The 22,527-nt window shown below is 39.0% G+C and overlaps 1 protein-coding gene and 1 long non-coding RNA gene across 3 annotated transcripts in view; one reads left to right on the top strand and one right to left on the bottom strand.

The window, feature by feature from the left end:
• The first annotated feature begins 6,467 nt into the window (after nucleotides 1-6,467).
• Nucleotides 6,468-10,054, top strand: LOC135770463 (uncharacterized). Of its 2 annotated transcripts, XR_010542636.2 has the most exons (6): nucleotides 6,468-6,829; nucleotides 7,611-7,671; nucleotides 7,759-7,931; nucleotides 8,022-8,243; nucleotides 8,323-8,512; nucleotides 8,611-10,054. It is a non-coding gene; the product is annotated as an uncharacterized lncRNA (long non-coding RNA). The 2 variants fall into 2 exon arrangements; XR_010542635.2 differs by having other exon boundaries at nucleotides 7,759-8,243.
• Nucleotides 10,055-15,996: 5,942 nt separating this feature from the next.
• LOC141279801 (alpha-2-macroglobulin-like) overlaps nucleotides 15,997-22,527 on the bottom strand; it is a 29,753-nt gene continuing 23,222 nt past the window's right edge. Inside the window, exons 18-34 of the mRNA XM_065281261.1 lie at nucleotides 21,212-21,437; nucleotides 21,007-21,136; nucleotides 20,800-20,921; nucleotides 20,624-20,675; nucleotides 20,400-20,483; nucleotides 20,127-20,303; nucleotides 19,298-19,373; nucleotides 19,060-19,216; nucleotides 18,914-18,988; nucleotides 18,670-18,832; nucleotides 18,394-18,587; nucleotides 18,078-18,290; nucleotides 17,826-17,947; nucleotides 16,727-16,808; nucleotides 16,524-16,589; nucleotides 16,307-16,412; nucleotides 15,997-16,156 (exon numbers count right to left, since the gene is read on the bottom strand). Of these exons, the coding sequence (XP_065137333.1) occupies nucleotides 16,116-16,156; nucleotides 16,307-16,412; nucleotides 16,524-16,589; nucleotides 16,727-16,808; nucleotides 17,826-17,947; nucleotides 18,078-18,290; nucleotides 18,394-18,587; nucleotides 18,670-18,832; nucleotides 18,914-18,988; nucleotides 19,060-19,216; nucleotides 19,298-19,373; nucleotides 20,127-20,303; nucleotides 20,400-20,483; nucleotides 20,624-20,675; nucleotides 20,800-20,921; nucleotides 21,007-21,136; nucleotides 21,212-21,437 (2,086 nt within the window). The 3' untranslated portion in view covers nucleotides 15,997-16,115. The remainder of the gene's footprint in view (nucleotides 16,157-16,306; nucleotides 16,413-16,523; nucleotides 16,590-16,726; nucleotides 16,809-17,825; nucleotides 17,948-18,077; nucleotides 18,291-18,393; nucleotides 18,588-18,669; nucleotides 18,833-18,913; nucleotides 18,989-19,059; nucleotides 19,217-19,297; nucleotides 19,374-20,126; nucleotides 20,304-20,399; nucleotides 20,484-20,623; nucleotides 20,676-20,799; nucleotides 20,922-21,006; nucleotides 21,137-21,211; nucleotides 21,438-22,527) is intronic.

Raw genomic sequence — 22,527 nt, 5'->3', positions numbered from 1 at the left:
TAAGTCTTGAAATGTAATTATGATATAATGAACATCAAAGTGTTATTTTCATTAATTTCACATTGATTTTGATATTTGACATGATTTTACTCAGTCAACCCCACACACCCAGCCAACACTTTCTTTGACTTTTGCCCTCTGGCCGGCGCTACAGAGCACTGAACACTAGAACGGCCAGACACAACAACAGTTTTTTCCTCAGGCTATATTTAACCTAAACAATTAAAGCACCCATACAGTAACTTCCACACCTGTCATAACTGTATATTGTTTATCAGAGGTGGGAGTACAGTAAGTCACACATGTGCAAGTCACAAGTAAGTCTCAAGTCTTAACCTTCAAGTCTCAAGCGAGTCGAGTCAAGTCAAGTCAAATCAAGTCACTGCTTTATGTCAAGCAATTCAAGTCAAGTCGTAGCTTGAGTCAAGCAAGTCACTGACAAGTCATACAGATGTTTGATGATTTAACTAAATGTATATATTAAACAAAGTTAAATCTACAGTAGTTATGGACTATGAGAGTTTTATTTGCAACAAAAAATTATTAAAAGGTGCGCGCCTGCAACAACTGTATAATGGCTGAATATTCTAAAATAAGCAATAAAAACCTTTATTAAATAAAAGAAAACATTTTTTTCTTGTCACTGTTTTAGTATTATAAGTTATGTTTTATGTTAATATGATTCTGTTTATGTTGCGTATATTTCTAAGGTTGATTAATTTGATATACTGTTGAATAGTTAAATCTACATCAAAGTGTCATATATTTTTTTAAATAAATTGATATTTTTCTGATTCCATATTTATTTTAATAAGTCAGAAACGTCTCCGCTGTGTCCTGCTGACAGGCGCGGTGGGCGCGTGCAGCAGGTGACGCCAATTATGGGTCCTCCGAAGGTTATGCTGCGTTCCAGGCAACCTGTAACCCGTAACTCACGACTTCAAAACCACGACTCTGAACTGGGAGTACATCGATCTAGTACAAGTTCACACGTGGGAAGTCACGGGTTTGACTGCCGTTCCAGTGCACTTTCACAGGTAGAAGGTTAAAACACGAGTTACAGGCTGCCTGGAACGCATAGGGTCGTGAGTCGTGGTTTTGAAGTCGTAACTCACAGGTTTAAAAACCTGCCTGGAACGCAGCATTAGACCCACTGATCTATATAAATGACTGGATTGCGCATGACGTCACAACTGTGAAGCCACTGCGCCGCCATGTTGGTATGCCCAAACATTCCATTAAATCAATGGACGCTATCAGATTTTAATGATAAAACATCACTTTACTAGTCTTCGTTTTTATATCTGAAGTTACCCTGTACATTATTACAACACAAACGTCCTAAGCATGAACATAGTTATTTACTGAAAGTTGTACATTTTTAGTTTTTAATCAGTTATACATTCATCTTTATTAGAGTATCAGATCAGCAGACAGACCGAAGCATATTGTCAGAATCCTGCCGGATCCTGTTGGTATTTAGATCTAGTTTAGCATGGCAGGGTTCTGACAGTACATATGTTCTATGTGGGAAATGTGTGGTTGTAGTATTGGTTTATTCCGACCACGCATTTCCCGGGTCTCGTCACTTTTTCCCCGATCCCTTACTCGTGATTATTTTCAGGTGTATGTAATTTACTTTCTCCCTATTTAAGAGTCCTTGTGTTTGTTGTCCAGTGCACGTTCGTCTTGTTTCATGCCCTGTTCATGCCTTGTCATATCCTGTTGGTTCCTTTGAGTGTTAAGTTTAGATTTTGTCATCGCCTGTTTTCTGTTTTGAGAAGTTTATTGTTAGTGTTGTTAAAGTTTAGTGTTAGTTTAGTGTCGTGTTTTCCCAGTCTTGTTTTGCCCCCTCGTGAGTTTTGTTTTCTTGTTTTTACCCCGTCTGTTCAATAAATTCCTTTTTTGTTACGTCCGCATCTGGGTTCGTGTTTTGTGTTTCCCCAATTCCTGACAGAACGAACGTGCCATTATAGAACCCAGCGGACTATGGCAGAGGATCCTATTTGGTGGAATGCCCTAAGCGCGGAGTCACATTCCGGATTTGGGTCCTTTCCCCCGCAAAGAGGACTGGATCTGCGGGTCTATGCCCAGAAGGTCATGGACAGGAGGGCCTGCTTTTCAGACCGGATGGTCAACCGGTACCTCCTGGCCGGCCTCGATAAGCCTCCTCCAATCTCGGAACGAGCGGGACTCATCTGTTTACCATTTTGGGAACTGGTGGATCGTCTCGGCCAACAGCAACAACCCCGGGATGAGAGTTTGAGGGTCGGTCCACAGTCACCCGCTCCAAGGGTTCTCGTTATGGGATCGATTAGACTGGGGAGTTTGGTCCCCGCCTCTCCGACTTCGAGGGGCTCGCTCACACCTGTCTCACCCACACCTACTCCTGTTCTTCCTGCTACACTTTCCGTATCCAAGAACCGGAGGAAGAAGAACAGGAGGAAGGGGGATCTGGCTCAGCCGCCGGAGCGCCCAGAGCCGCCGACGCAGCCGCCGGAGCGCCCAGAGCCGCCGACGCAGCCGCCGGAGCGCCCAGAGCCGCCGACGCAGCCGCCGGAGCGCCCAGAGCCGCCGACGCAGCCGCCGGAGCGCCCAGAGCCGCCGACGCAGCCGCCGGAGCGCCCAGAGCCGTCGACGCAGCCGCCGGAGCGCCCAGAGCCGTCGACGCAGACCCCAGCGCCACTGCAGCCGTGTGCGCAGCCAGCGCCACCCCAGCCAGGTTTTGCTGCTTTCGGCCAAGACTCTTGGACTCACCCTAAAGCCACCCAGACTCTCCTGTTTTCTGTTTTGAGAAGTTTATTGTTAGTGTTGTTAAAGTTTAGTGTTAGTTTAGTGTCGTGTTTTCCCAGTCTTGTTTTGCCCCCTCGTGGGTTTTGTTTTCTTGTTTTTACCCCGTCTGTTCAATAAATTCCTTTTTTGTTACGTCCGCATCTGGGTTCGTGTTTTGTGTTTCCCCAATTCCTGACACATATAGTATTAATGACAAACGTGCTCATTCTGAAATCTAAATAAATAATCATACTTTGTACCGGATGTGCATGCAATAATTTGCTGGTTTTATGTTATCTAAACTTACAAGTTACCTAAACTTATTTAGAGAAATAACGCTGACCGTGTACTGAATGTCAAAAAAACTTTATTTATACCCGTGTCATAAACAGAATGCAGCAGACACACTCACCTTAACGTTTTTTTTATAAATCCATTTCCTGCCCGATTAAAAAATAAACATTGCAAATAACACCAGAATTAACAATTAATTTACGTACACATATCCTAAAAATAATCTTGCGTGACTGATACGCTGTAAAGCGGGTGAATTTAAAACATGATTTTGAATGGAAGTCAATGACGCCCTCTGCCGGTTGGGTATACCAAGATGGCGGCTCGAACTCTGCGCTGGCTTCACCTCACGCTGTTACGTTAGGCGTTCTATGCGCAATCCAGTCATTTATATAGATCAGTGGTTAGACCGTCTCATTTCAGTTCTCTTCACTTCGCGAAGTTCTGAGGCTGCCACCTTGAAAGACCGAGTGCTCACCTTTTAAGGTCTAATGCTTAGAAGGTCGCAGCCCTTGAATTGGGACACAGCTATTGTTACACATGCGTTTTCTCTTTTAGCGGTTTACTTTCTCTTAAGACCTAAATGGCCAAATTTATGAGGATACTTGCAAAGGTGGGAATTTTGATGCATATGTGTATATAAAGCCAATAAGCGGCAAAAAATACTCACGAGCTTAATGAGCAGCGGATGCATTAAGACAAGCAAAAAAATCTGCCAATGGGGTAAGCAAAAAAATCTTGAAAATTTTTCTTAAACACCAAATTCAAGAAAAATTCATTGGCATATTGTTTTGCTTGTTTTATGCACAAAATCACTTAATTTTGATATTTTTGGTCTAAAAACTAGACTTATTTTCTTGGGTTGTTTTGCTCATCAAGAAAAAGCAGCTTAATTTAAGAATTTTTAGATATTTTTACTAAAAACAAGACAAAAATAGCCTACTAAGATTTTTTTTCTTGAAAATATTTTTTTGCAGTGTACATGGCATATTAATAATGCCCTATTCCCCTAAACATGATGTATGCTCATGAATAGGCCAACCAATGTGTTTTTTTTTTTCTAAATAAAGATTCATAATATTTTGAACATTCAATGAGAGATGCACTTCCATTTACGATTTACTTTAGCTATTTAATTTAATTTATTTTTTCATTTTGAGGGCTTGGAGACCACGGCGGAAGTCGGGGCGAAGCCGGCAGGGCAGGAAGCCGGAATGAAACCGGCAGGGCATGAAGCCGAAGGGAAACCGGCAGGGCATGAAGCCGAAGGGAAACCGGCAGGGCATGAAGCCGAAGGGAAACCGGCAGGGCATGAAGCCGAAGGGAAACCGGCAGGGCATGAAGCCGAAGGGAAACCGGCAGGGCATGAAGCCGAAGGGAAACCGGCAGGGCATGAAGCCGAAGGGAAACCGGCAGGGCATGAAGCCGAAGGGAAACCGCAGGGCATGAAGCCGAAGGGAAACCGGCAGGGCATGAAGCCGAAGGGAAACCGGCAGGGCAGGAAGCCGGGACGAAGCTGGAAAAACCGGTGCGGCCCACTCGGGAACCGACTCAGCTGATTCGTCCATCATGGGAGCCGGCAGGGATTCGATTATCCCGGGAACCAACTCAAACCACCTCGGGGAAACGGACTCGTATGCGGCAGCGGCCACCCTGGGGAAAACATAGAGCGTGGCGACGGCGGTCCCAAGACCCAAATCGAGCATGGCGGTGATCAACCCAGGAACCAACCCAGAAGACTCGACCAATAGGGGAACCGACTCAATCGATTCGTCCCTCGCAGGAACAGGCTCACATGAAGCGACGACCACCCTGAGGAATGAATCGGGCGTGGTGACGGCCTGTTTGAGCCAAGCCTGGAGTTCCGAGCATTCCTTCTCCGTTAGCTCCAAGGGGCATCAGGTCTTTGCAGGTACACTGTAAAAAATCCAATTAATGAAATGTTGGAAGGGCAAAAATATATAAGTTAAACCAATTTTTTTGTTTGGGCTTAGTTGAGTAGACATATTATTTTAAGTCTAGATAAATCTGTGTTTAAAACATTAAGTGAATGGTTATTTCCAAATTCAGTCAACATCAAGAATGGCTATGTTGACTGAACTAATTAAGACAAATCTGGTCAATATGTGGACTTATGACAGCTATGTTTCCTGACAACAAAATGCTCACAATATTACTGTTATTTGGTAACAAAATGTAATTTTAAGAGTTGTTCAGGCGTGAATGTATGTGCTTTAAGTTTAAATATGCGGTCGGTTAATAAAGATAGCGTCTATTTAAAAATGTGCTCGGACACTTTCGGACGGAGAAGAGCTCCAGCTGAGCTCCAGAAAATCACAGACACTTAAGCGCTCACACCCCGCCCAGCGCAGCCTTGCCTCGGCAAGCCCATCAGAAACCGACTGCTGGCTCTGATATCTCTGTGGCGTTTAAACATGCGATTTAATTCATTTAAATTTCTTATACTTAATAATAAAAGGTTTACCGGTATGTTATAAATCATATTTTAGGATTGCACTTAAATGATATCGCTGTTGAATGATATTTCATATCTTTCACATTTATTATAACTGGGCTGCGTACTGCCTGCGATTTTGAACTTCAGAGCTGAAGGTGCGAGTGGAGAAATAGTCCCAATATCATAACAATCTTAAAACTTCTAAATATACCCGTGTGTGTACCCGTGTGCGTGCGTGTGTGCGCGCGCGCGTGCTCGCGCGTATGTATGTATGCGCGTGCGTCTGTGTATTTTGAATTTAAAATGTTTTAACTCGGAAGGATCTGGATCACAGGTCATTTCATCTGAGATCAATCCGCACGCAACAGCTGGAATCACTTACTGATTCACACAAGGGAGGACACAAGTCAGCCGTTTCCTCAAGTTCACGTCAGGTAAGTGTTTGTAATTAAATGTTAATTTTAGAATATATTAATTGGCAAAGACGCAAATACTCGACGTTTTTGTAATTATATTTTTGTAAAGATACATTAGAAGTGTGTTATGTTACGTGACCGAAGTAAAGTGGAGCTATTTTAGTTAAGATAAAAAGCCTGGAAAAGTTGGTTTACCGGACAAAGTTTAGAACTCGGTCTTTATTATAATTGGGACATTTTTACAAACAAACCTTATATAATACAATACTGGCGTGCATTTTGAGACAAAACAATAGCACTCATATGTTAAGAGATGTCAGTAAGTTATTTTAGTCAGTGAAAAGCCCTGTCCGAGAAAACCGCCCAATAGTGTTTAATTATGTGTGATGTCTGAGGGAAATTTGGCCTAACATTAACGTTATTTAGGGAATAAAGTCTTTCACCGTCAAGCTTTATTATATTAAACATGTTATTTATGTATGTGTGTGTGTGTTTATATTCCTCTGTTTATCAAACCAGGGGCCTGTTGCACAAAAGTAGAATTAAGACATCCAGGCTAAATGGCTAAGCTGAGCTCAATGAAGTCAAAACAAGTGCGTCCACGCTTAATTGGTTGCACAAAGACCAAGCCAGGATGATCAGACACGGATTCATAAAGCCAGGTGAAACCAATCCTGGATAGGTGCGCGCTCACGGCTCACTCAACTAGACCCTGCCACCGATCACAGATTCACCGATTCACCATGGCAACTAGCGGCGTTCTTTTTCCCGTCAGAGGCACAAATCCATACGAGGAGGTAAAAGACATAATTAAGAAGAAAGGCAACACCGCCACAGTGGTAAAGCAGAGAGACAAAGCGTGGCAAAGTATTGCAGACCGCCTGAATGCGTAAGTAGTGCACAATTACACACTCACCGCTCCGCTGAAACATCACAATTACAATTAAAATATTTAATTCACATCTCCAAAAACGCAATTGTACTCTGATTATAAAACAGTTAATTTTTTTATTGAAATAGACTGCAAATATGAGTGAAATTGTGTAAAGTAACTCCATCACACTGGATAAGGCTTCAATAAATTATTATGAAAGCCTTACATTATTACTACGCTCATTATGTACTCTGCTTCTTATGTTGTCCACCGTTTTTTTTTCTTTTTCTTTTTTTCTGCTTTTATAAATGTAAAGCTGCTTTGAAACAATGAAACAATTGTGAAAAGCACTTTATAAATAAAATTGAATTGAATAAATAGATGAGCTATTAATAATAATCAATTTAATTTATAAAGCGCCTTTCAAAGGACCCAAGGTCACTTGCTCATTGCACTGCAAAAAAATGACTTTCTTCGTGTTTTTGTCTTGTTTTCAGTACAAATATCAAAAAATTCTTAAATTAAGATGTATTAAAAGTTTTCTTGAAATATACTTTTTCATAAACACTTAATTTAAAACATTTTTTATTCCATTGGCTGATATTTGTGCTTATTTTCCTAGGTCATTTTGCTCATCAAGAAAATGCATCTTAATTGAATAATTTTTTGACATTTTTACTGAAAACAAGACAACAATACAAAGTAAGTCATTTTTTGCAGTGTGACTCCATTGAATGTTCTTGTGTGTTAAAGAAAGTCTCTCTTTTTGTGTGTGGTGTGGTGTTGTGTGATGTAGATTAAATATGACCGGGCCAAAACGGACATGGCAGCAGGTCAAAATCAAAATCTGCAGAATGGTAAGGGCCCTGACTAATACTTAATAATGCACAAGCATAGATTGTACCCAGAAGGTGCCTGCTTACACATTGTCTGTACTGTTTAAGCAGTGAAAAAGAATACCCAGAGACAAGGCACGGGTGGTGGGTCACCAAAAGCTGACCTCATCCCAGCAGAGGCCAGCTTTGGAGCTAAATAAAGGCAGGCCTGTTGGAGGGAATCCCTGGGGGAAAAAAGACAAGCAAAGGTCCCTCACAAGATGCCACCCGCTTCATACAAGGTATGTTCTTCCATCTCTACATGGGACACAATCACATTCATATTGAATCTATTTGGACTGTCTGACTTTGGTTTGCCTATTGCCTTGTAGTGTCTGGCAGCACTGTGTTACTGTTAAAGCCACCAGCACGAGCACCTGACGATGCTGATCCAGTGAGTACTCCATCAAAGGCACACTGTAGGCCTGGCATGTCTTGTCTACTAGCTTCAATATGAATCCGATTAAATGTGATGGGGTCAAGGCCCCATTTCATCAGCACATAACGGCGATGATGATGAGGAGACCATCTCTCTGGATTCCAAAAGGCATAAGGTATCATGTCAAACTTGTGAAAGTACTATACAAAGGAGTCATCATTGGGAGCCATCACAAAATCTCATTTCTTTTACAGGACCCAGAGTCATTGGTGCACTGGACTGCACAAACATAAGGATAAAAGCCCCCTCATGTGCCCATGAGGCAGATTTTGTAAATATGAAATCTTTTTGATCTTTTCCATTGAACACTGGCAAAATGGCCTAGCTCAGTCCATGACTCCAGAATCTTTTGGACCTCTGAAATCTATCAGCGCCTATCACAAGGTGAGCCACACAACCCATATATAACCACTTTTTACATAATGGCTGTGTCAACAATATCACTGTGTTTTATAAGTAATGATGAGATTTTGTGTTGACAGGTGAATTCTCTGGTGTGTTGCTGGTAGACAGGGGGTAAGGCTGCCAGCCGTTTTTCCTGCCACCTTTCACAGACCCCCAGGAAGCACAGCAGGCCTACAACTATGCCCATGCTTATAATGTTATAAGCAGAGTTGAAATAACCTTTGGCCTCCTGAAGGCAGGCTCTCACTGCCTTCACAAATTAAGGGTCAGCCCTGTGAGGGCATGTGACATTACTGTGGCTGGTGGTGTCCTCCACAATGTGGCCTGCCTGAGGAAGGAGAGGGCACCCAGAGGGCACCCAGAGTGCCGCCAGCCATGGAATGGGACAATCCGGAAATCTTCCCTGATGACAACAGTGGTTGGCTGCTGAGGGACCAATATGTGTTGAATTATTTTAGTCAGTATGTGTGCTTTTCACATTTTTTTGATGTTTGTGCTGTATACTGTGTGTATACTGTTTGTAATAAGCTTGCAGGGAGGCTACTGCATCCATTAATTGTCTTGTTTTCAGTTGTCTGAAATTGTCTGTTCAGTTAATGTGTATGAATTTGTCCTGCATTTATTTCAGTGTGCAGACATGCAGGGTGTGTTATATACAGACCTTTGAATGTGTTTTTATCCTTTGGTTGTATAATATGCTTTGATTCTGTGCTTTCCATCTTGTAGAGTCACTGTGTGACTTCAGTTTCGAAAGGAGCTGATGGTTTACCTGCTTTGGTTTGTCCTTATTCAATAAAGAAACATTATGTTACACTTTGTGCTTTTATATTTATATGAAATGTGTATTTTATACAACAGAGTATAAGGGCCACACCGAGGAAAGGAGAAAGTCATACATTTGAGGCTGGTTCTTTCTGTGGAAAGATGCATATTGTTTTTACAGTCCTGATACTTATAACAATTTGATTAAGTATTTCCTTGTTTCTGAAACCATACTGAAGTACAATTCCACGAAATGCCCCACAACTGTTATTGTAACAACTGTCCTCCTCTAAAACAAGAAGTTACAATATTACGACTTCATTCTCTGTCTGTTTTTTTTTCTCTGTGGCCCTAATGTTCTATCATTTTATATACAGCCTTATAGTCTTTAGGAAACTGTAAATTATCTAATGATAGCAACATCATCTAAAAATCATGATTTATCCAAAATTATTAAAATTAATGATCACAAACATTTAATAAAATTACAGTGGGTCTACAATGTATATTGGGAAGTGAAATAACTATTGGTTTCCATTTGTGGTGATTGCTGACTGACATAAGGGATGAGATTAAATAGATCCTGGAATTTAGCCTGGTCTGGAGCAGGCTAGCTCCACAGAATAGATCTCCATGGAAATTTATACCATAACATATCCTCCTGCCCCCTATCCAACTTTAGTGCAACCGGATCACGGATCAATTGAGCCAGGATCACCAAGATATCCCGGCTTAATCCCTTATCCTAGTTTTGTGCAATAGGCCCCTGAGCGGAGATGATGTGAGGGGCGGACCAAAAGGATACATAGCGAGACAGTCTCCGCTTGGACTGGCTGAGGAAAGTCTCCTAAATGGCCCTGGAGATGTTCTGACTGACTTTGGAGGCTTTTTGGACTGTTTTATGCCCTCTATTTAATGAAGACTTAATTCTGTATGTTCAGTATGTATGATAAGTGAATAAAAAGCTTTTGTTTTTATGTGACTGAAGTTAATTATTTTGTTTACAACACCAGCATAAATTATTTGATAAATAATTTAAAAATGTTATTAAAAAAATCCAAAATAATAAATATTAATTGAAGTAACACATAAAACATTGAGTGAATACTTAAATTTTAATTGACAGAGTCTTTGCTGTAAGTTTTTAAAGATTCAACTGATTAAAACATTTTAGTTGAATGAACTATAAAGCTAATTGAGCAAACATACTTTTTTATATTTGAGTCAAATTTGGGCCAACTAAAAAACATCAATCCAGGTAACACTTTGGAGACAGAAATTGAGTGAACGTAAAATTTCTGTGGAACTAGTTACTAAAAAATAATTCATTGAGCCAACAATTTATTTTTTACAGTGTAGCGGGACCCGATGTCCACTACTCCCCCTCAAAAAAACATTAGGGGAAGCACTCCTCCGTGAACTTGCTGCGTCCTTGAATGGCCAGTTCATTCTGTCACGACGGGGAACAGGAGTAAGGACACAAGTGCAGAGGTCACAAAACATAAGGACATTTAATAATAAAACATGAAATAAAACACGGGAATCAAACAACAGGCAGGTAATAAACACGGGAATCAAACAACGGGCAGGTAATGAACACAGGAACATCCAACGTGAACAGGAACAGACATGGAAGAAATGACAATGAACCAGCAGTCAGTATTGCACAAACACAGGTATAAATACACAGACTAATGACAAACAGGTGGAATGAATCAGGTGATTAATCAATGAATGTCCAGGTGACAACGATCAGAACAGAAACAAAACATGACACGGACTAACCGTGACAACTACTATGAAACAGAGGGGCTAATAACCTTACTCCCAAAACCAGATAAAGATCATTTGATTTTGGATAGCTGGCGACCTATAACTTTATTAAATGTATAAATTGTTATCTCGTGTTTATTAGTGATGGGCAGAGCGAGGCTTCGTGAAACACTGAAACAGTTGAATCAATTGTGTCGAGGCTTCGAAACATGGATCGAAACCGCCTCCACAGTGACACCTAGTGGTCATTTGCACGTATTGACATAGAGCAGCCTTGACAAGGTTTTAGACGTGCGATAACAAATGTTGTATCCCATATGTTGTGTAGCTGATACAAGTGATCAGGTGGGAGAGTGGATAGTGTCCTCAACTCGCATGTGAAAGCCCTTTGGATCGAACCCCGGGAAACGCATTGTTGTTACCGTCGTCACAATTAAGTTACATATTTTTTGTTGTTGTTTTAACATCTGTTTGACAACTACATGAGCTTTTAGGCTCATCATTGTCAATAACTATAAGCTGGTCTATTTAATAAATAAATTGAATAGAGATAAATACCACATAAACAATAAGAAATTAATAAAATATATCAAGCCACCATGTCACATATAAATATCTGCTGTGTGTGGAAGGACTTAGCCTACTTCTTTTTTTACAGATAATTTCTCCAGCCTTTGAAAAACTCCTCTCACAAAAACCCACAAGGTCAATATGCGTTTATTACACTTTTATACAGATGTGCGATTGTGTTGTCTGTTCCCGACCGTGCCAATCAAACACTGATTCGGCAGACCACACCTGATGAAACACTTAGTGAAACACTTCGAGGCTTCGTTTGGTCATAGTCACGTGACATGGCTGTTTTGAATCACGCTTCGGATCAGTGTTTCGACACATCTGGGCTTCGGGATCTCGCAAAGCTTCGGAACGACTGTTTCGCGTCAGCCATCCCTAGTGTTTATGCGGTTTGTTTAAAAAAAGGTCTAAACGAAATTATAAATGAGTGTCAAACTGGGTTTATGGCTGGCCGGCATATTATCTGGAACATTAGACTGATTTTGGATTTATTAGACTATTCAAATTTGGTGGAATTAGAGGCTTTAATTGTTTTTCTTGATTTCCATAAAGCTTTTGACACTATTGAGCATCAATTTATGTATAGGGCACTTAAATTGTTTGGTTTTTGGGGAAAGATTTGTTTCTATAATTGAAATGTCTCACAGAGGTATTAATAGTTCTTTTAATTTATATCCAAACACTTCTAAAAGATTTCCCATTTGTAGAGGAGTGCGTCAAGGATGTCCTATATCCCCCTTTTTATTTCTTATTGTAGTAGAGTTTCTGTCCATTAAAGTTTTGAATTCTCCAACTGTTCAAGGAATTACCATCTTCAACAAACAAATTAGATTGACTCAGCTTGCGGATGATACTGCTCTTTTCCTGAAAGATAAAGAACAGTTGCCTGCAGCTTTACAGTTTGTAAACACCTTTTCTGTTGCTTCTGGTTTAAGGTTAAATGTAACAAAATGCGAAATAATGTGCCTTTATGAATCAAATGAAATATTGTTATGTAACATCCCAATAAAAAATAAGATTAAGTATTTAGGAATAAATGTTACAAAAGATAAAGTAGAGAGACAAGAATTACATTTTTCCCTAAACTTGCAAAAGCCCAAAAAATATTTAATAACTGGCTTCAAAGAGACTTGACTATTAGAGTCCCTCTAACCAAGGTAGAAGGGGTATCTAGGTTTGTTTATCCGGCATTATCCCTCTTTGTTCAAGATTCAATTTGTAAGAAAATGTATGATTTATTTACTAAATTTGTTTGGAGAAATAGACATCATCATTTAGGAAAGGAAGTTCTTCAGGCTCCAAGGAATGAAGGTGGTTTCAAGCTTTTTTATTTTTTTTATTTAAACTATACTTTCAAAGTCAAATGGCTCAGAAACTGTCTCCTTAAATCAGACTCAATATGGTTTTTTATACCATACAATGTTTTCAAGAAGGTTGGAGGTTGGAGGTTTACGTTTTTTGTTAATGTGTGATTATTCTACTAACAAATTGCCTGTGGCTTTATCCAATTTCTATCAACAAGCTCTCAAGGCCTGGAAGTTATGTTACGTACATAACTTCTCTCCACATAAAGCAATCTTGTGGAATAATGCCTATATTACAGTTAACCGCAAATCTATTTATTTACAGAGTTTGATGGATAAAGGAATTTGTTTTGTGTCTGACCTTTTTGATCAGACAGCTCAATTACTTTCTTATGAAAATGTTATGACTAAATGGGCATTCCCTATTAAATACAGATAATATTATTCTATAATTAAAGCCATTCCCACAGGTTTATTGATGTTAATGAGAAGCCATATGTCATCCCTTAATATTTGTAGAATAGATCCTGTTCTTTATTTAAATGGGGTGGATATTAATACTAAAAAAATCACAAATAAGTTTATTAGGAATCTATTTTATGAAAAGAGATGTATTAAGCCTAGAGGGAATTTTTTTGGGACAGTTGTTTTCCAGAGACTATTTGGAAAAAAGCTTGGTTACTTCCCTTTCGGTTTTGCATATCTAACAAACTTCGAGAAGTGCATCTGAAAATACTTCATAATTTTTATGTTAGTAATTATACTTTATCAAAATTTATGGATATTGATGAAAAATGTTCATTTTGTTCAGATGAGCCAGAAAAAACGTCACATCTTTTTTATGTTGTCACTCCAAAAAATTCTGGGAAGATTTATCTATACGCTTTCAACAGAAGTCTGGTTATAATTGTGAATTAACATCCAAAGATGTTATCTTATATTTTGAATCAAATAATCCATGTGTTAAATTTATGATGAATCTTATGATTTTATTTGGAAAATTTCATATTCACAAAAGTAAAACAAATCATTTAAAACCTTGTTTGAAAGTTTTCATGATTGACTTTGATGTATATATTGAGTCTCTCCAATGTATTGATAACAAAAAATGTAGAGATACACTGTTATACGCCAAAGAATTGAAGTTAATTGAAATTTGAACTATGCTGTCTCACTTTTATTTATTTAAAAAAAAAAATTCTCTCCGTGTATTGTAAACCCAAATTCCTTAACATGTTACCTCTTTGGATGTCTTGTCATCTTGTATGTTTGTTCAATATATAATAAAAAAAGCAACAGCAGCGTGCAAGTAGCGAGTGGCGAGCGAGCCTGAACTGTCAAGTAATGTTCGTTTGGCAGCCTGGGGCTCGAGGATATAGAGCGACCAACTTGTTTTGAGCAAGCATTGATTATGCCTTACACGGTCTCAATTTACGGGACGCATGAATTGTGCTTCAAACGCTGTGCGCGCACACGCTACGGGGGACAGGTGGTCACCCTACCTGCAGGGAGGACCTCTTGGAGATTTTGGCCCAGAATGACTCATTTGATGTAATACCGCCAACGTCTAAAATATCGGTAGTGCTGGAAACTCATTAACAGACAGTGAATCACAATGAAGTAATCAGCAGTCATAAGATTCATTCTTGCTTTTTTGATGGTGTTTGCACATCGTTTTCTTTCATGGACCCCATAAAGTAGCTTTGGTCATCCCCTGGCAACCCCATTCGTTTCCTGCTCTGCCACTCTTTGTATATAGACCTAACCTTACACTGTATTAATATTTATATATATATATTTTTTTCTATTATACTCTCATTGGGGGGGCTGAGAACCCCCTAAAATGAAAATCCTAAAATCACCCCTGCGGTACACCTCAGAAAACACACAAATAAACATAATTTTAGATGTTCAATGACCATAAAGAGCATTGGATTAGCTAGACGAGGGCTTAATGTTCTTATTTTTATGAAAACCTCCAACTCATTTAGACAGCATGGGTCGCATTTACTGTCTATAATAGCATTTTTCCATTGCATAGTACCACACGGGTTGGGTCAGCTTACTTTTGGGGGCTTTCCACTGGGTTCAGTACGTAGTCCCCGATACTTTTTTTTAGAACCACCTTGGTTGGGGTTCCAATCGAGCTGAGCTGATACTAAAACGTGATGTGAAAACACTGAAGATTACTGATAGGTCTGAGAGACCAATGGCGGCATGTCCACATGTATGCGAGGCATTTTTGCAACTTTTAGCGGAGCACGTCAAGTGACCCCACGGGTGTTTGTACAGAAACTGTCATGTGAGGCACGTATTTTGACAAGACGCATGATGCACATGGCTCACATGATGCAACAAACACATATTTTGACACGTCGAGTCATACATTGCACCCCTAACACATATTTTGGATTCCTGCCCTCGGAAGAGAAGTCACCAGCCGCCCCAGCTCATGTTGTTACAAACCTGTATAAATATCTTTATTCTGTTGAACACAAAGGAAGATTTTTGTAATCAAGCAGAAAACAGAAGCATCATTTTTACCCCCTATGAAAGCAAATGGAGCTCAAAAATGGTTTGGTTACAAACATTTACAGTAAAAAATTAGCTGTAATTATGCAGCTGGTTGCCAGTAGCTTACTGCGCATAGCCTACGACGTAGCTGCTGCATAGAAACTATGCAAGACTTGGACTTCAGTATGACGAAGGGATTTAAACAGGTAGTTGTCGGTTTTGGCTAGAGGGGATACAGCTATGGCTAAATCTTGCGAGATGTTGGGTTTTGAGTTAGGTTTGGGGGCAGGATAGGAATGAAAACAGGGCTCATCCGGTGAGATTTCACACGATTTTGGCCATAGCTGTATCCCTTCTAGCCACAACCGTAATTGTCTTAAGTAAAATAAACAACTTAACATGCATTTTATTTCTATACATTAGGCCTAGACATTGAGAAGTTGACAAAAAACAGATTTTGGAGATCTGTTGAAGTTTTGGCCCATGGGGTTGGGGTTTTGTAAGACGTGGTAGACCAAAAAACCACAAAACACTTTAATACTTTCATGCAGTAACACTTTATTTTTTTCTTAGAATAAAGAACAAACAAACTGAACACATAAAATAACATTTTAGATTCAACTTGAACTTCATCCAAGGGGCAATGAGCTGCATTATTCACATGGGAAGGAGTACTCGGTCTCTGACTGATCACCTGAAGAAAACAGAAAATGTATCACAGATAATCACAGCAATTTACAGTATATACAAAAAATCATATATAAATACTTGTATAATTAAATGTTGTGAGTCAGTGAGCAATTCATCACATTTTAATACATACAACATTTTTATCTAATCTTACTTGTTTGGTAATAATCATAGACTTTGATCACAGCTGGCTTGAGGTTCTTGACTGGAAGAATCTGTTTTAATTGTAGCTCATAATTCATAGGGAGATTTTTTGGAACCTGCAGGACGATCAACAGAAGAAGACAAACTCTCAGTCATTGGCATTATAGCTAAAACATTTATGGATAAATTATAATAATAATTACAAAATACAAGTGTCATTCTCTCACCTTCTTCAAATATACAAGGACATGATCATCTTTAGTATCCACCCGCTCCACAAATGGTGCAAACATCTGTGAGGGAAATTTATTCAAGTTATTGCAAAGACTTTCTAAAGTTATTGTGTTATTGTTCTTAAGTGTGAAAATGCAGAGACATTAGACCTCAAAAAACAAGTTTGTGATTCTTCACTTTATACATTTAAACGCACCGATGATGTGTCCGCTGTGAATCCTGATAAGAGCTTAATATCCACAATGACCATGTTAGTAGTTTCCTCTGGACCATTATATCTGCAAAAATAAATAAATAACTTTAGGGGTTGGTTTTTGAAAACCTTATATAATTACAAAAAATACAATTTAAGTAGGAAAAAGTGTGCAATTTGAAATTAGTAAAACTAACACATCAGATTTCACATCAGAGTTTCTATCACTCATTATGTTTCTGTCATCAAATTTCTCTATAGAATTATATTTTCTATCCACAAGTTTCCTGAGTCAAAAGTGGGCACATCTACCGGTTCGAAGTAAACAAGCGTGGCGCGACACTCATTCATTCATTAGTTGACAGTCTCTAAAGATATGTCTAACGATGTGGGAACACAACCTCAAAGAAATAAAAAAGTGTGAAATAACGGTACCCTCCGCTGTAGATGGTTGGTTACAGGTTATCCTGTGTTGGCTTCTTATCCACGAAGTGAAACGAGCACACAAACAAGTGTTTTGGGGGTGTTTTTAAGTTTTAGTTCTTCAGCAATATTCTTTTTGATTTGTTGTATTTGTGAGGTGATGGAAACTGTACAGCAGGAACACCTTAATTTAGTTTTAGGCTTTTGTTCAAAACACTCACGTTTAAGCCACTGACTTAGTTTATTCCAGTTATACGTACAACCACGAACAGCACATGTTGTCCCTGAGCTCCGTAACGACATCTCTCACAAAGGTTTGCGACTTCAAAAAGGTTATCAGAAAAACACCAAACCTGTTCGCTATAAACCACACAAAATACCATTGCTATACTACTTTCACCGCCTCACCGGAAGTTTTACCAACTTTCTTTTTTACAGTAACGCCCCTGGAAACTTGTGGATAGGTGTAACAATAGAAATATGTAATTTCACTTTATATTGTCTGTTTGCTGTTATGAAAAAGTTATTTGGGTATTAATAATCACATATTTGGAGGTCAAACACAGACCAGTTTGAGCTCATTTTCCAGTAATTTGTAAGAAAAATGAGCTATTCAGATGTGTCTGAGAGACAAACTAAAGCCATAATCATGTCTATTGTTACTCAGATGTGTTCATACTTGACTGTAAATATCAAATTGTTTGGTTGTGCGAATGATTTTTTGCAATCAGCCTCAAGCGTAGCTTCAACGGTCAATGTTTTATCTTCAGTAGGAGTGGGAATGTTGTAAAACAGAGCCATCTGAGAGAAAGAAATAAAGAATCAATACAAACACAAACTAATTCATAAATCATCACACATACAGTTTGTTAAACCACAGAGATATGCCATGTGTTTTTATTAATGCTAAGATATACCAGGAGTTTCTGACCTGCACAGACACACAGGTCGAGCCTTTCACTTCAATACTGTATTTGCCAGGAACATTGGTCAGTTTCTTCTCCTGATACAGTAACTTGTTGTCCTGATTCACATCAAAGTTGTGAGAGTCTCCTGCTGACTGAACCGTCACCGTACTGAAACCATCAGAGCTGAAGACTTTGGTGGCGTACAAAGACAAAGCCTGAAGAGCCACAACTGTGTCCTGATAACATCACAGCATCATTACAACATGGAAATGCATTCTGGGTAATAAAATAAACACAGATGTTCACTAAGATTACTTCATTTTCATTAGTATGATTAACCTGTGTAGATGAGAATCCTCCATAGGCGTTCTGCTGCTTGACAAGCCAGCTGACGATCCTGTTAGCATAACCCAGCTCAACTGTAGTGACTGAATCTGAAGTGAGAACAGCTAGCAGAACATATGAGCTGATCTCCACTGACAGAGAACCAGAATCATCAACAGATCCTGACTGAGACCAGTGAAGCTGAGACCCTTTAGGACCAAAGTGATGTGAATAAACAACAGATAAAACAACAGATATTGTTGACATTCAAGAATACACAAATGTCTTTACCTTCTGAAATGGCAAGATTTTCCAGTTCCTTTAAAAGCTGCTGTCTGGTGTCCGTGTCATTTGCCAGACTGAAAGTGTAGGCAAGCAGCGCAGTGCTGTAAGTGTTTTTAAGATTCCCAATGATGGACCTCAAACAGGACAAACCTTGAGCGACCACAGGATCCTAAAACACAATCAGATAAACAGCAGATGTGAGTGTCATTCATCTAATAGTTTATACTATGATGTCTGTTGATGTACTTACTGTGACTGGAGTTTCCAGTTCAAGTAATGATGCAGTGATGTAAGCAGTCATGGTTATATTATCATTTACTCCACCCTGTAGAGACATAGAAGCAAATAAAGCGACATACTGTAGTAAATTTATCATGAAAATCTTTAATCACGTACCTTCATTCTGTTGTTGAACAAACTTCCTTGTTGAATAAAACAACCATCTGAACTGCGTCTGCTTATTAACCAATCCTTTGCACTTTTAATTACATTTGGATCAATGAATATGTACTTCTGTGCTTTGCCAAAAGACCTCAGGACAAAAGATGTCAACCTGGAGGTTTGGAAATTGGAGATTTAACAGTTTTTGATCACTCTAATATATTTTAGAGAAATATAAAAATGAAATATTCACCATGTATTCTCTTCACCACTGCCGAATGTACTGTATCCACCACTGTCATGTCTGTAGTTCAGCTGTCTCTGATATCCTGTTTAGTTTGACAGTGATTGAACAGTGAAACAGTGACTATTATTCTTCATTATTACACTCATTAAAATGCTTGATTCTGATTGGCAACATTTGCAGGTTTGTTACTTCCGGATAACAAACAAACGCTCAAAACTTATAACACACGGTATCCTGAATGCTGTAACCCTGCTGAAAAAACCAGCATACCAGCAAGACCAGCATATGTTGTGTTTTGGTGCTGGTTTGCTAGTGAACACCAGCTAAACCAGCATCAAACCAGCATCAGCACCAGCATTAGCACCAGCTAAACCAGCAACAAACCAGCATTATCACCAGCTAAACCAGCATTAGCACCAGCATCCCATGCTGGTCATACCAGCATATGTTGTGTTTTGGTGCTGGTATGCTGTGACCACCAGCTAAACCAGCATAGACCAGCATAATTCCCATGCTGGTCCATGCTGGTTTGATGCTGGTTTTTTCAGCAGGGAAATCATTTTGACATCTTATCTTAAGACCAAAAGTAAACAGGTTTTCTTCGCGGAAGGTCTGCATCTGTTAAAAATTAGCAAATAAAATATTTCAAATCAATATTTAAGTTCCTTACCTTACTTATAAGGTAAATTGCCATGTAACAGGTGGGATGATGTACAGGGCTAGTGTACTGTCTGGGCTTATTTCTGCAGTAACAACCGGCTGCCTACATGATCCCTTACATTAAACAACATTTTGATGCAAGCATGAATCAAATCCATGATTTGTTTTTTCTTACCACTCTTCAGGAAGCCTGTGGCTCTCTCTCTGATGGCTGAAGTGAGTTGCTTTGTGTTTTCCAGATACTGTAAAATGTAAATATTGGGAGACAGAACAGCAATGTTTTGTTCTCCACAGCCGTACGGCATTCGTAATAATCCATGAAGATTCTGCAGTGCACGACCCAATATGTCTCCTACAACAGAAATTTTGTTCATTTTTATTTTATATTAAACTTAATGACACAAATGTACCAAGTCATTTCTGTTTGTGTATTTACAGTAAATGTTACCAATGACTGAAACTGAAGATCTTGCTGATCCCTCTATCACATCTTTAGGAAGCGTCAGATCCAGCTCTTCTGAAAGACTGTTACCTATGAAAGAGAAAAATGAATAATTGAACATGTCAATAATCAGCACATTATGGCTGTATTCATGTCTATTGCGTGTAAAATCACAACAGTTATATTTTTTATATTTTAACATTTACCACAAGAATTAAACTTTAACAAACCCTTTGGACACAGTAACCAGCTGTGAGTCTCTGTCTTTTCAGTCCCTTCAGCCTACAGCAGAAAATAATATAACAGATTTATGATTAAAAATCATAGTAATAAAAGCAATATAAGGATGACATACTGTATAAGAAACATCTGTGTTATGTGTGAGATCTGTTGCCGATGAACTCACCTGTACAAGGAGACTTCGAGTAACTATGTCAATGCGTCCTCTCTCTGGCACGCTCACAATCTCATTGTCACACACAGTCTGTGACTGCTCTGCCTCTGCACTCACTGTTATATTCAACACTCCTACAAAACAAACAACTCATGATCATCTCCACTGATGAAATACTTACAAAAACACTAGACATTGATTCAGATTAAACAAACTGACCAAGAACAGAAGGAGTGAGAATCCATTTAAAGGTTTTTCTTCCATTAGCACACAGACAGGATGAATACTGGTCATCATCAGAGGAGGCTTTAAGAGTGAAGTCTGAAGATGGAGCTGGAGTTACTTTAACCTGTCCATGAAAGATGGAGGATTACTTCAGATTTGATATGACAGAAATATGAGATGATGTTCACAGAAATCTCACCATGATACATTTGGACAGATAGTTGAAGACGGTGGCCTTCAGTTCAAAGATCTCCCCACGGATGATGGAGTAAGGCAGAGAAAGCTCCAGGAAGAAGGGCTGGAAAACTGTCAGCTGAGCAGGAGGAGCCAAACCCAAACCTTTGGAAGACAGACAGAAGGCATCCGTCTCCCAGGTGGTGATGGTGTCAGGAACCTTGACAGGAACCTGTGTTGATCCAGAGTCCCTGTGGTGGAATCACTACAATTTGAACTTTGAAAGGTAATTTTTGTGCAAGTATGCAAGTAGTCTTTATCTTATGTGATGCTATTGTGATAACAACATAATTTTGCTTTAAACAAATCCCCAAAAGCTATGACACAGTTTGAACACGACATTAACTTATAATTATTTTATAATAAATATATCATTGATAATATTGTTTTCATACACTGTTAGAAAAAATTGCCAACATTTGTACCCCAGCTGTCACAGCTTCAAAAAGTACAGCTTTGCACATATTAGTACCTCAGATGTGTATATTGGTACCACAGAGAGCTTAATAATACCTTAAAGATATTGGTATCAAGGGTACTGCTCCGGTGACACCTCGGGTACATATTTTGACATTTTTTTCTAACAGTGTATTTAGAATACATTATATAATAATAGTGGGATGCTGTCACCATTGACCAATTGTAAAATAGCTTTGTCATCATCAGAGATTGTGAATCACTGTTACTTTTTATCCGACATCACAATGACGCTGGTCGGTGCAATCTTAAATCAGATCAATGTTTAACCCACATGTTCAAGTCAACCACCAATCTGTGCAGCATTACATAAATTCAGACACACCTAATATTGCTGATCTCTGATATAGGCTTAAAACCAATCCACTAACTAATATGACAATAGTACCCTACAAAGGCAAAAGACCTTAACTCGCTAGAGTGTGAAACTGAGAAAAATGACTTTAAAGTTTAGACTTATAGTGAGTTTCAGTTGTCAGTTAATTTCGTCTTTATTTTTATTTTCTCGAAAAAACATAAAATTGACTCAAGATACTAATGCAAATAATGAAGGAGGTCTTGAATGTCTCAAAAATATCAATAAGTAATTTTTGACCAAAAACGAAGTTACTGCCTTTTGCCTTTATAGGGCAGAATAAAGGTCATTTGTCCCTTCCCTAAAATACGATTCAAAAGCAGATTTCGAGAATTCTGAGAATGTACAGCAACTTTTGCCTTAATGCTGTGAAGTGCAGTCAAGTGCCCACAGATGGGTGTTTTCTGAAGAGTGTCTGGCTCTTTTTAGTTGATGTTGGTGTATACACT

The sequence above is a fragment of the Paramisgurnus dabryanus genome, chromosome 8, assembly GCF_030506205.2.
Source record: "Paramisgurnus dabryanus chromosome 8, PD_genome_1.1, whole genome shotgun sequence".
In the NCBI taxonomy this organism is placed as follows: domain Eukaryota; kingdom Metazoa; phylum Chordata; class Actinopteri; order Cypriniformes; family Cobitidae; genus Paramisgurnus; species Paramisgurnus dabryanus.
The sequence above is the reverse complement of the archived record's forward strand: the minus strand, read 5'-3'. Positions and strand labels throughout refer to the sequence as shown.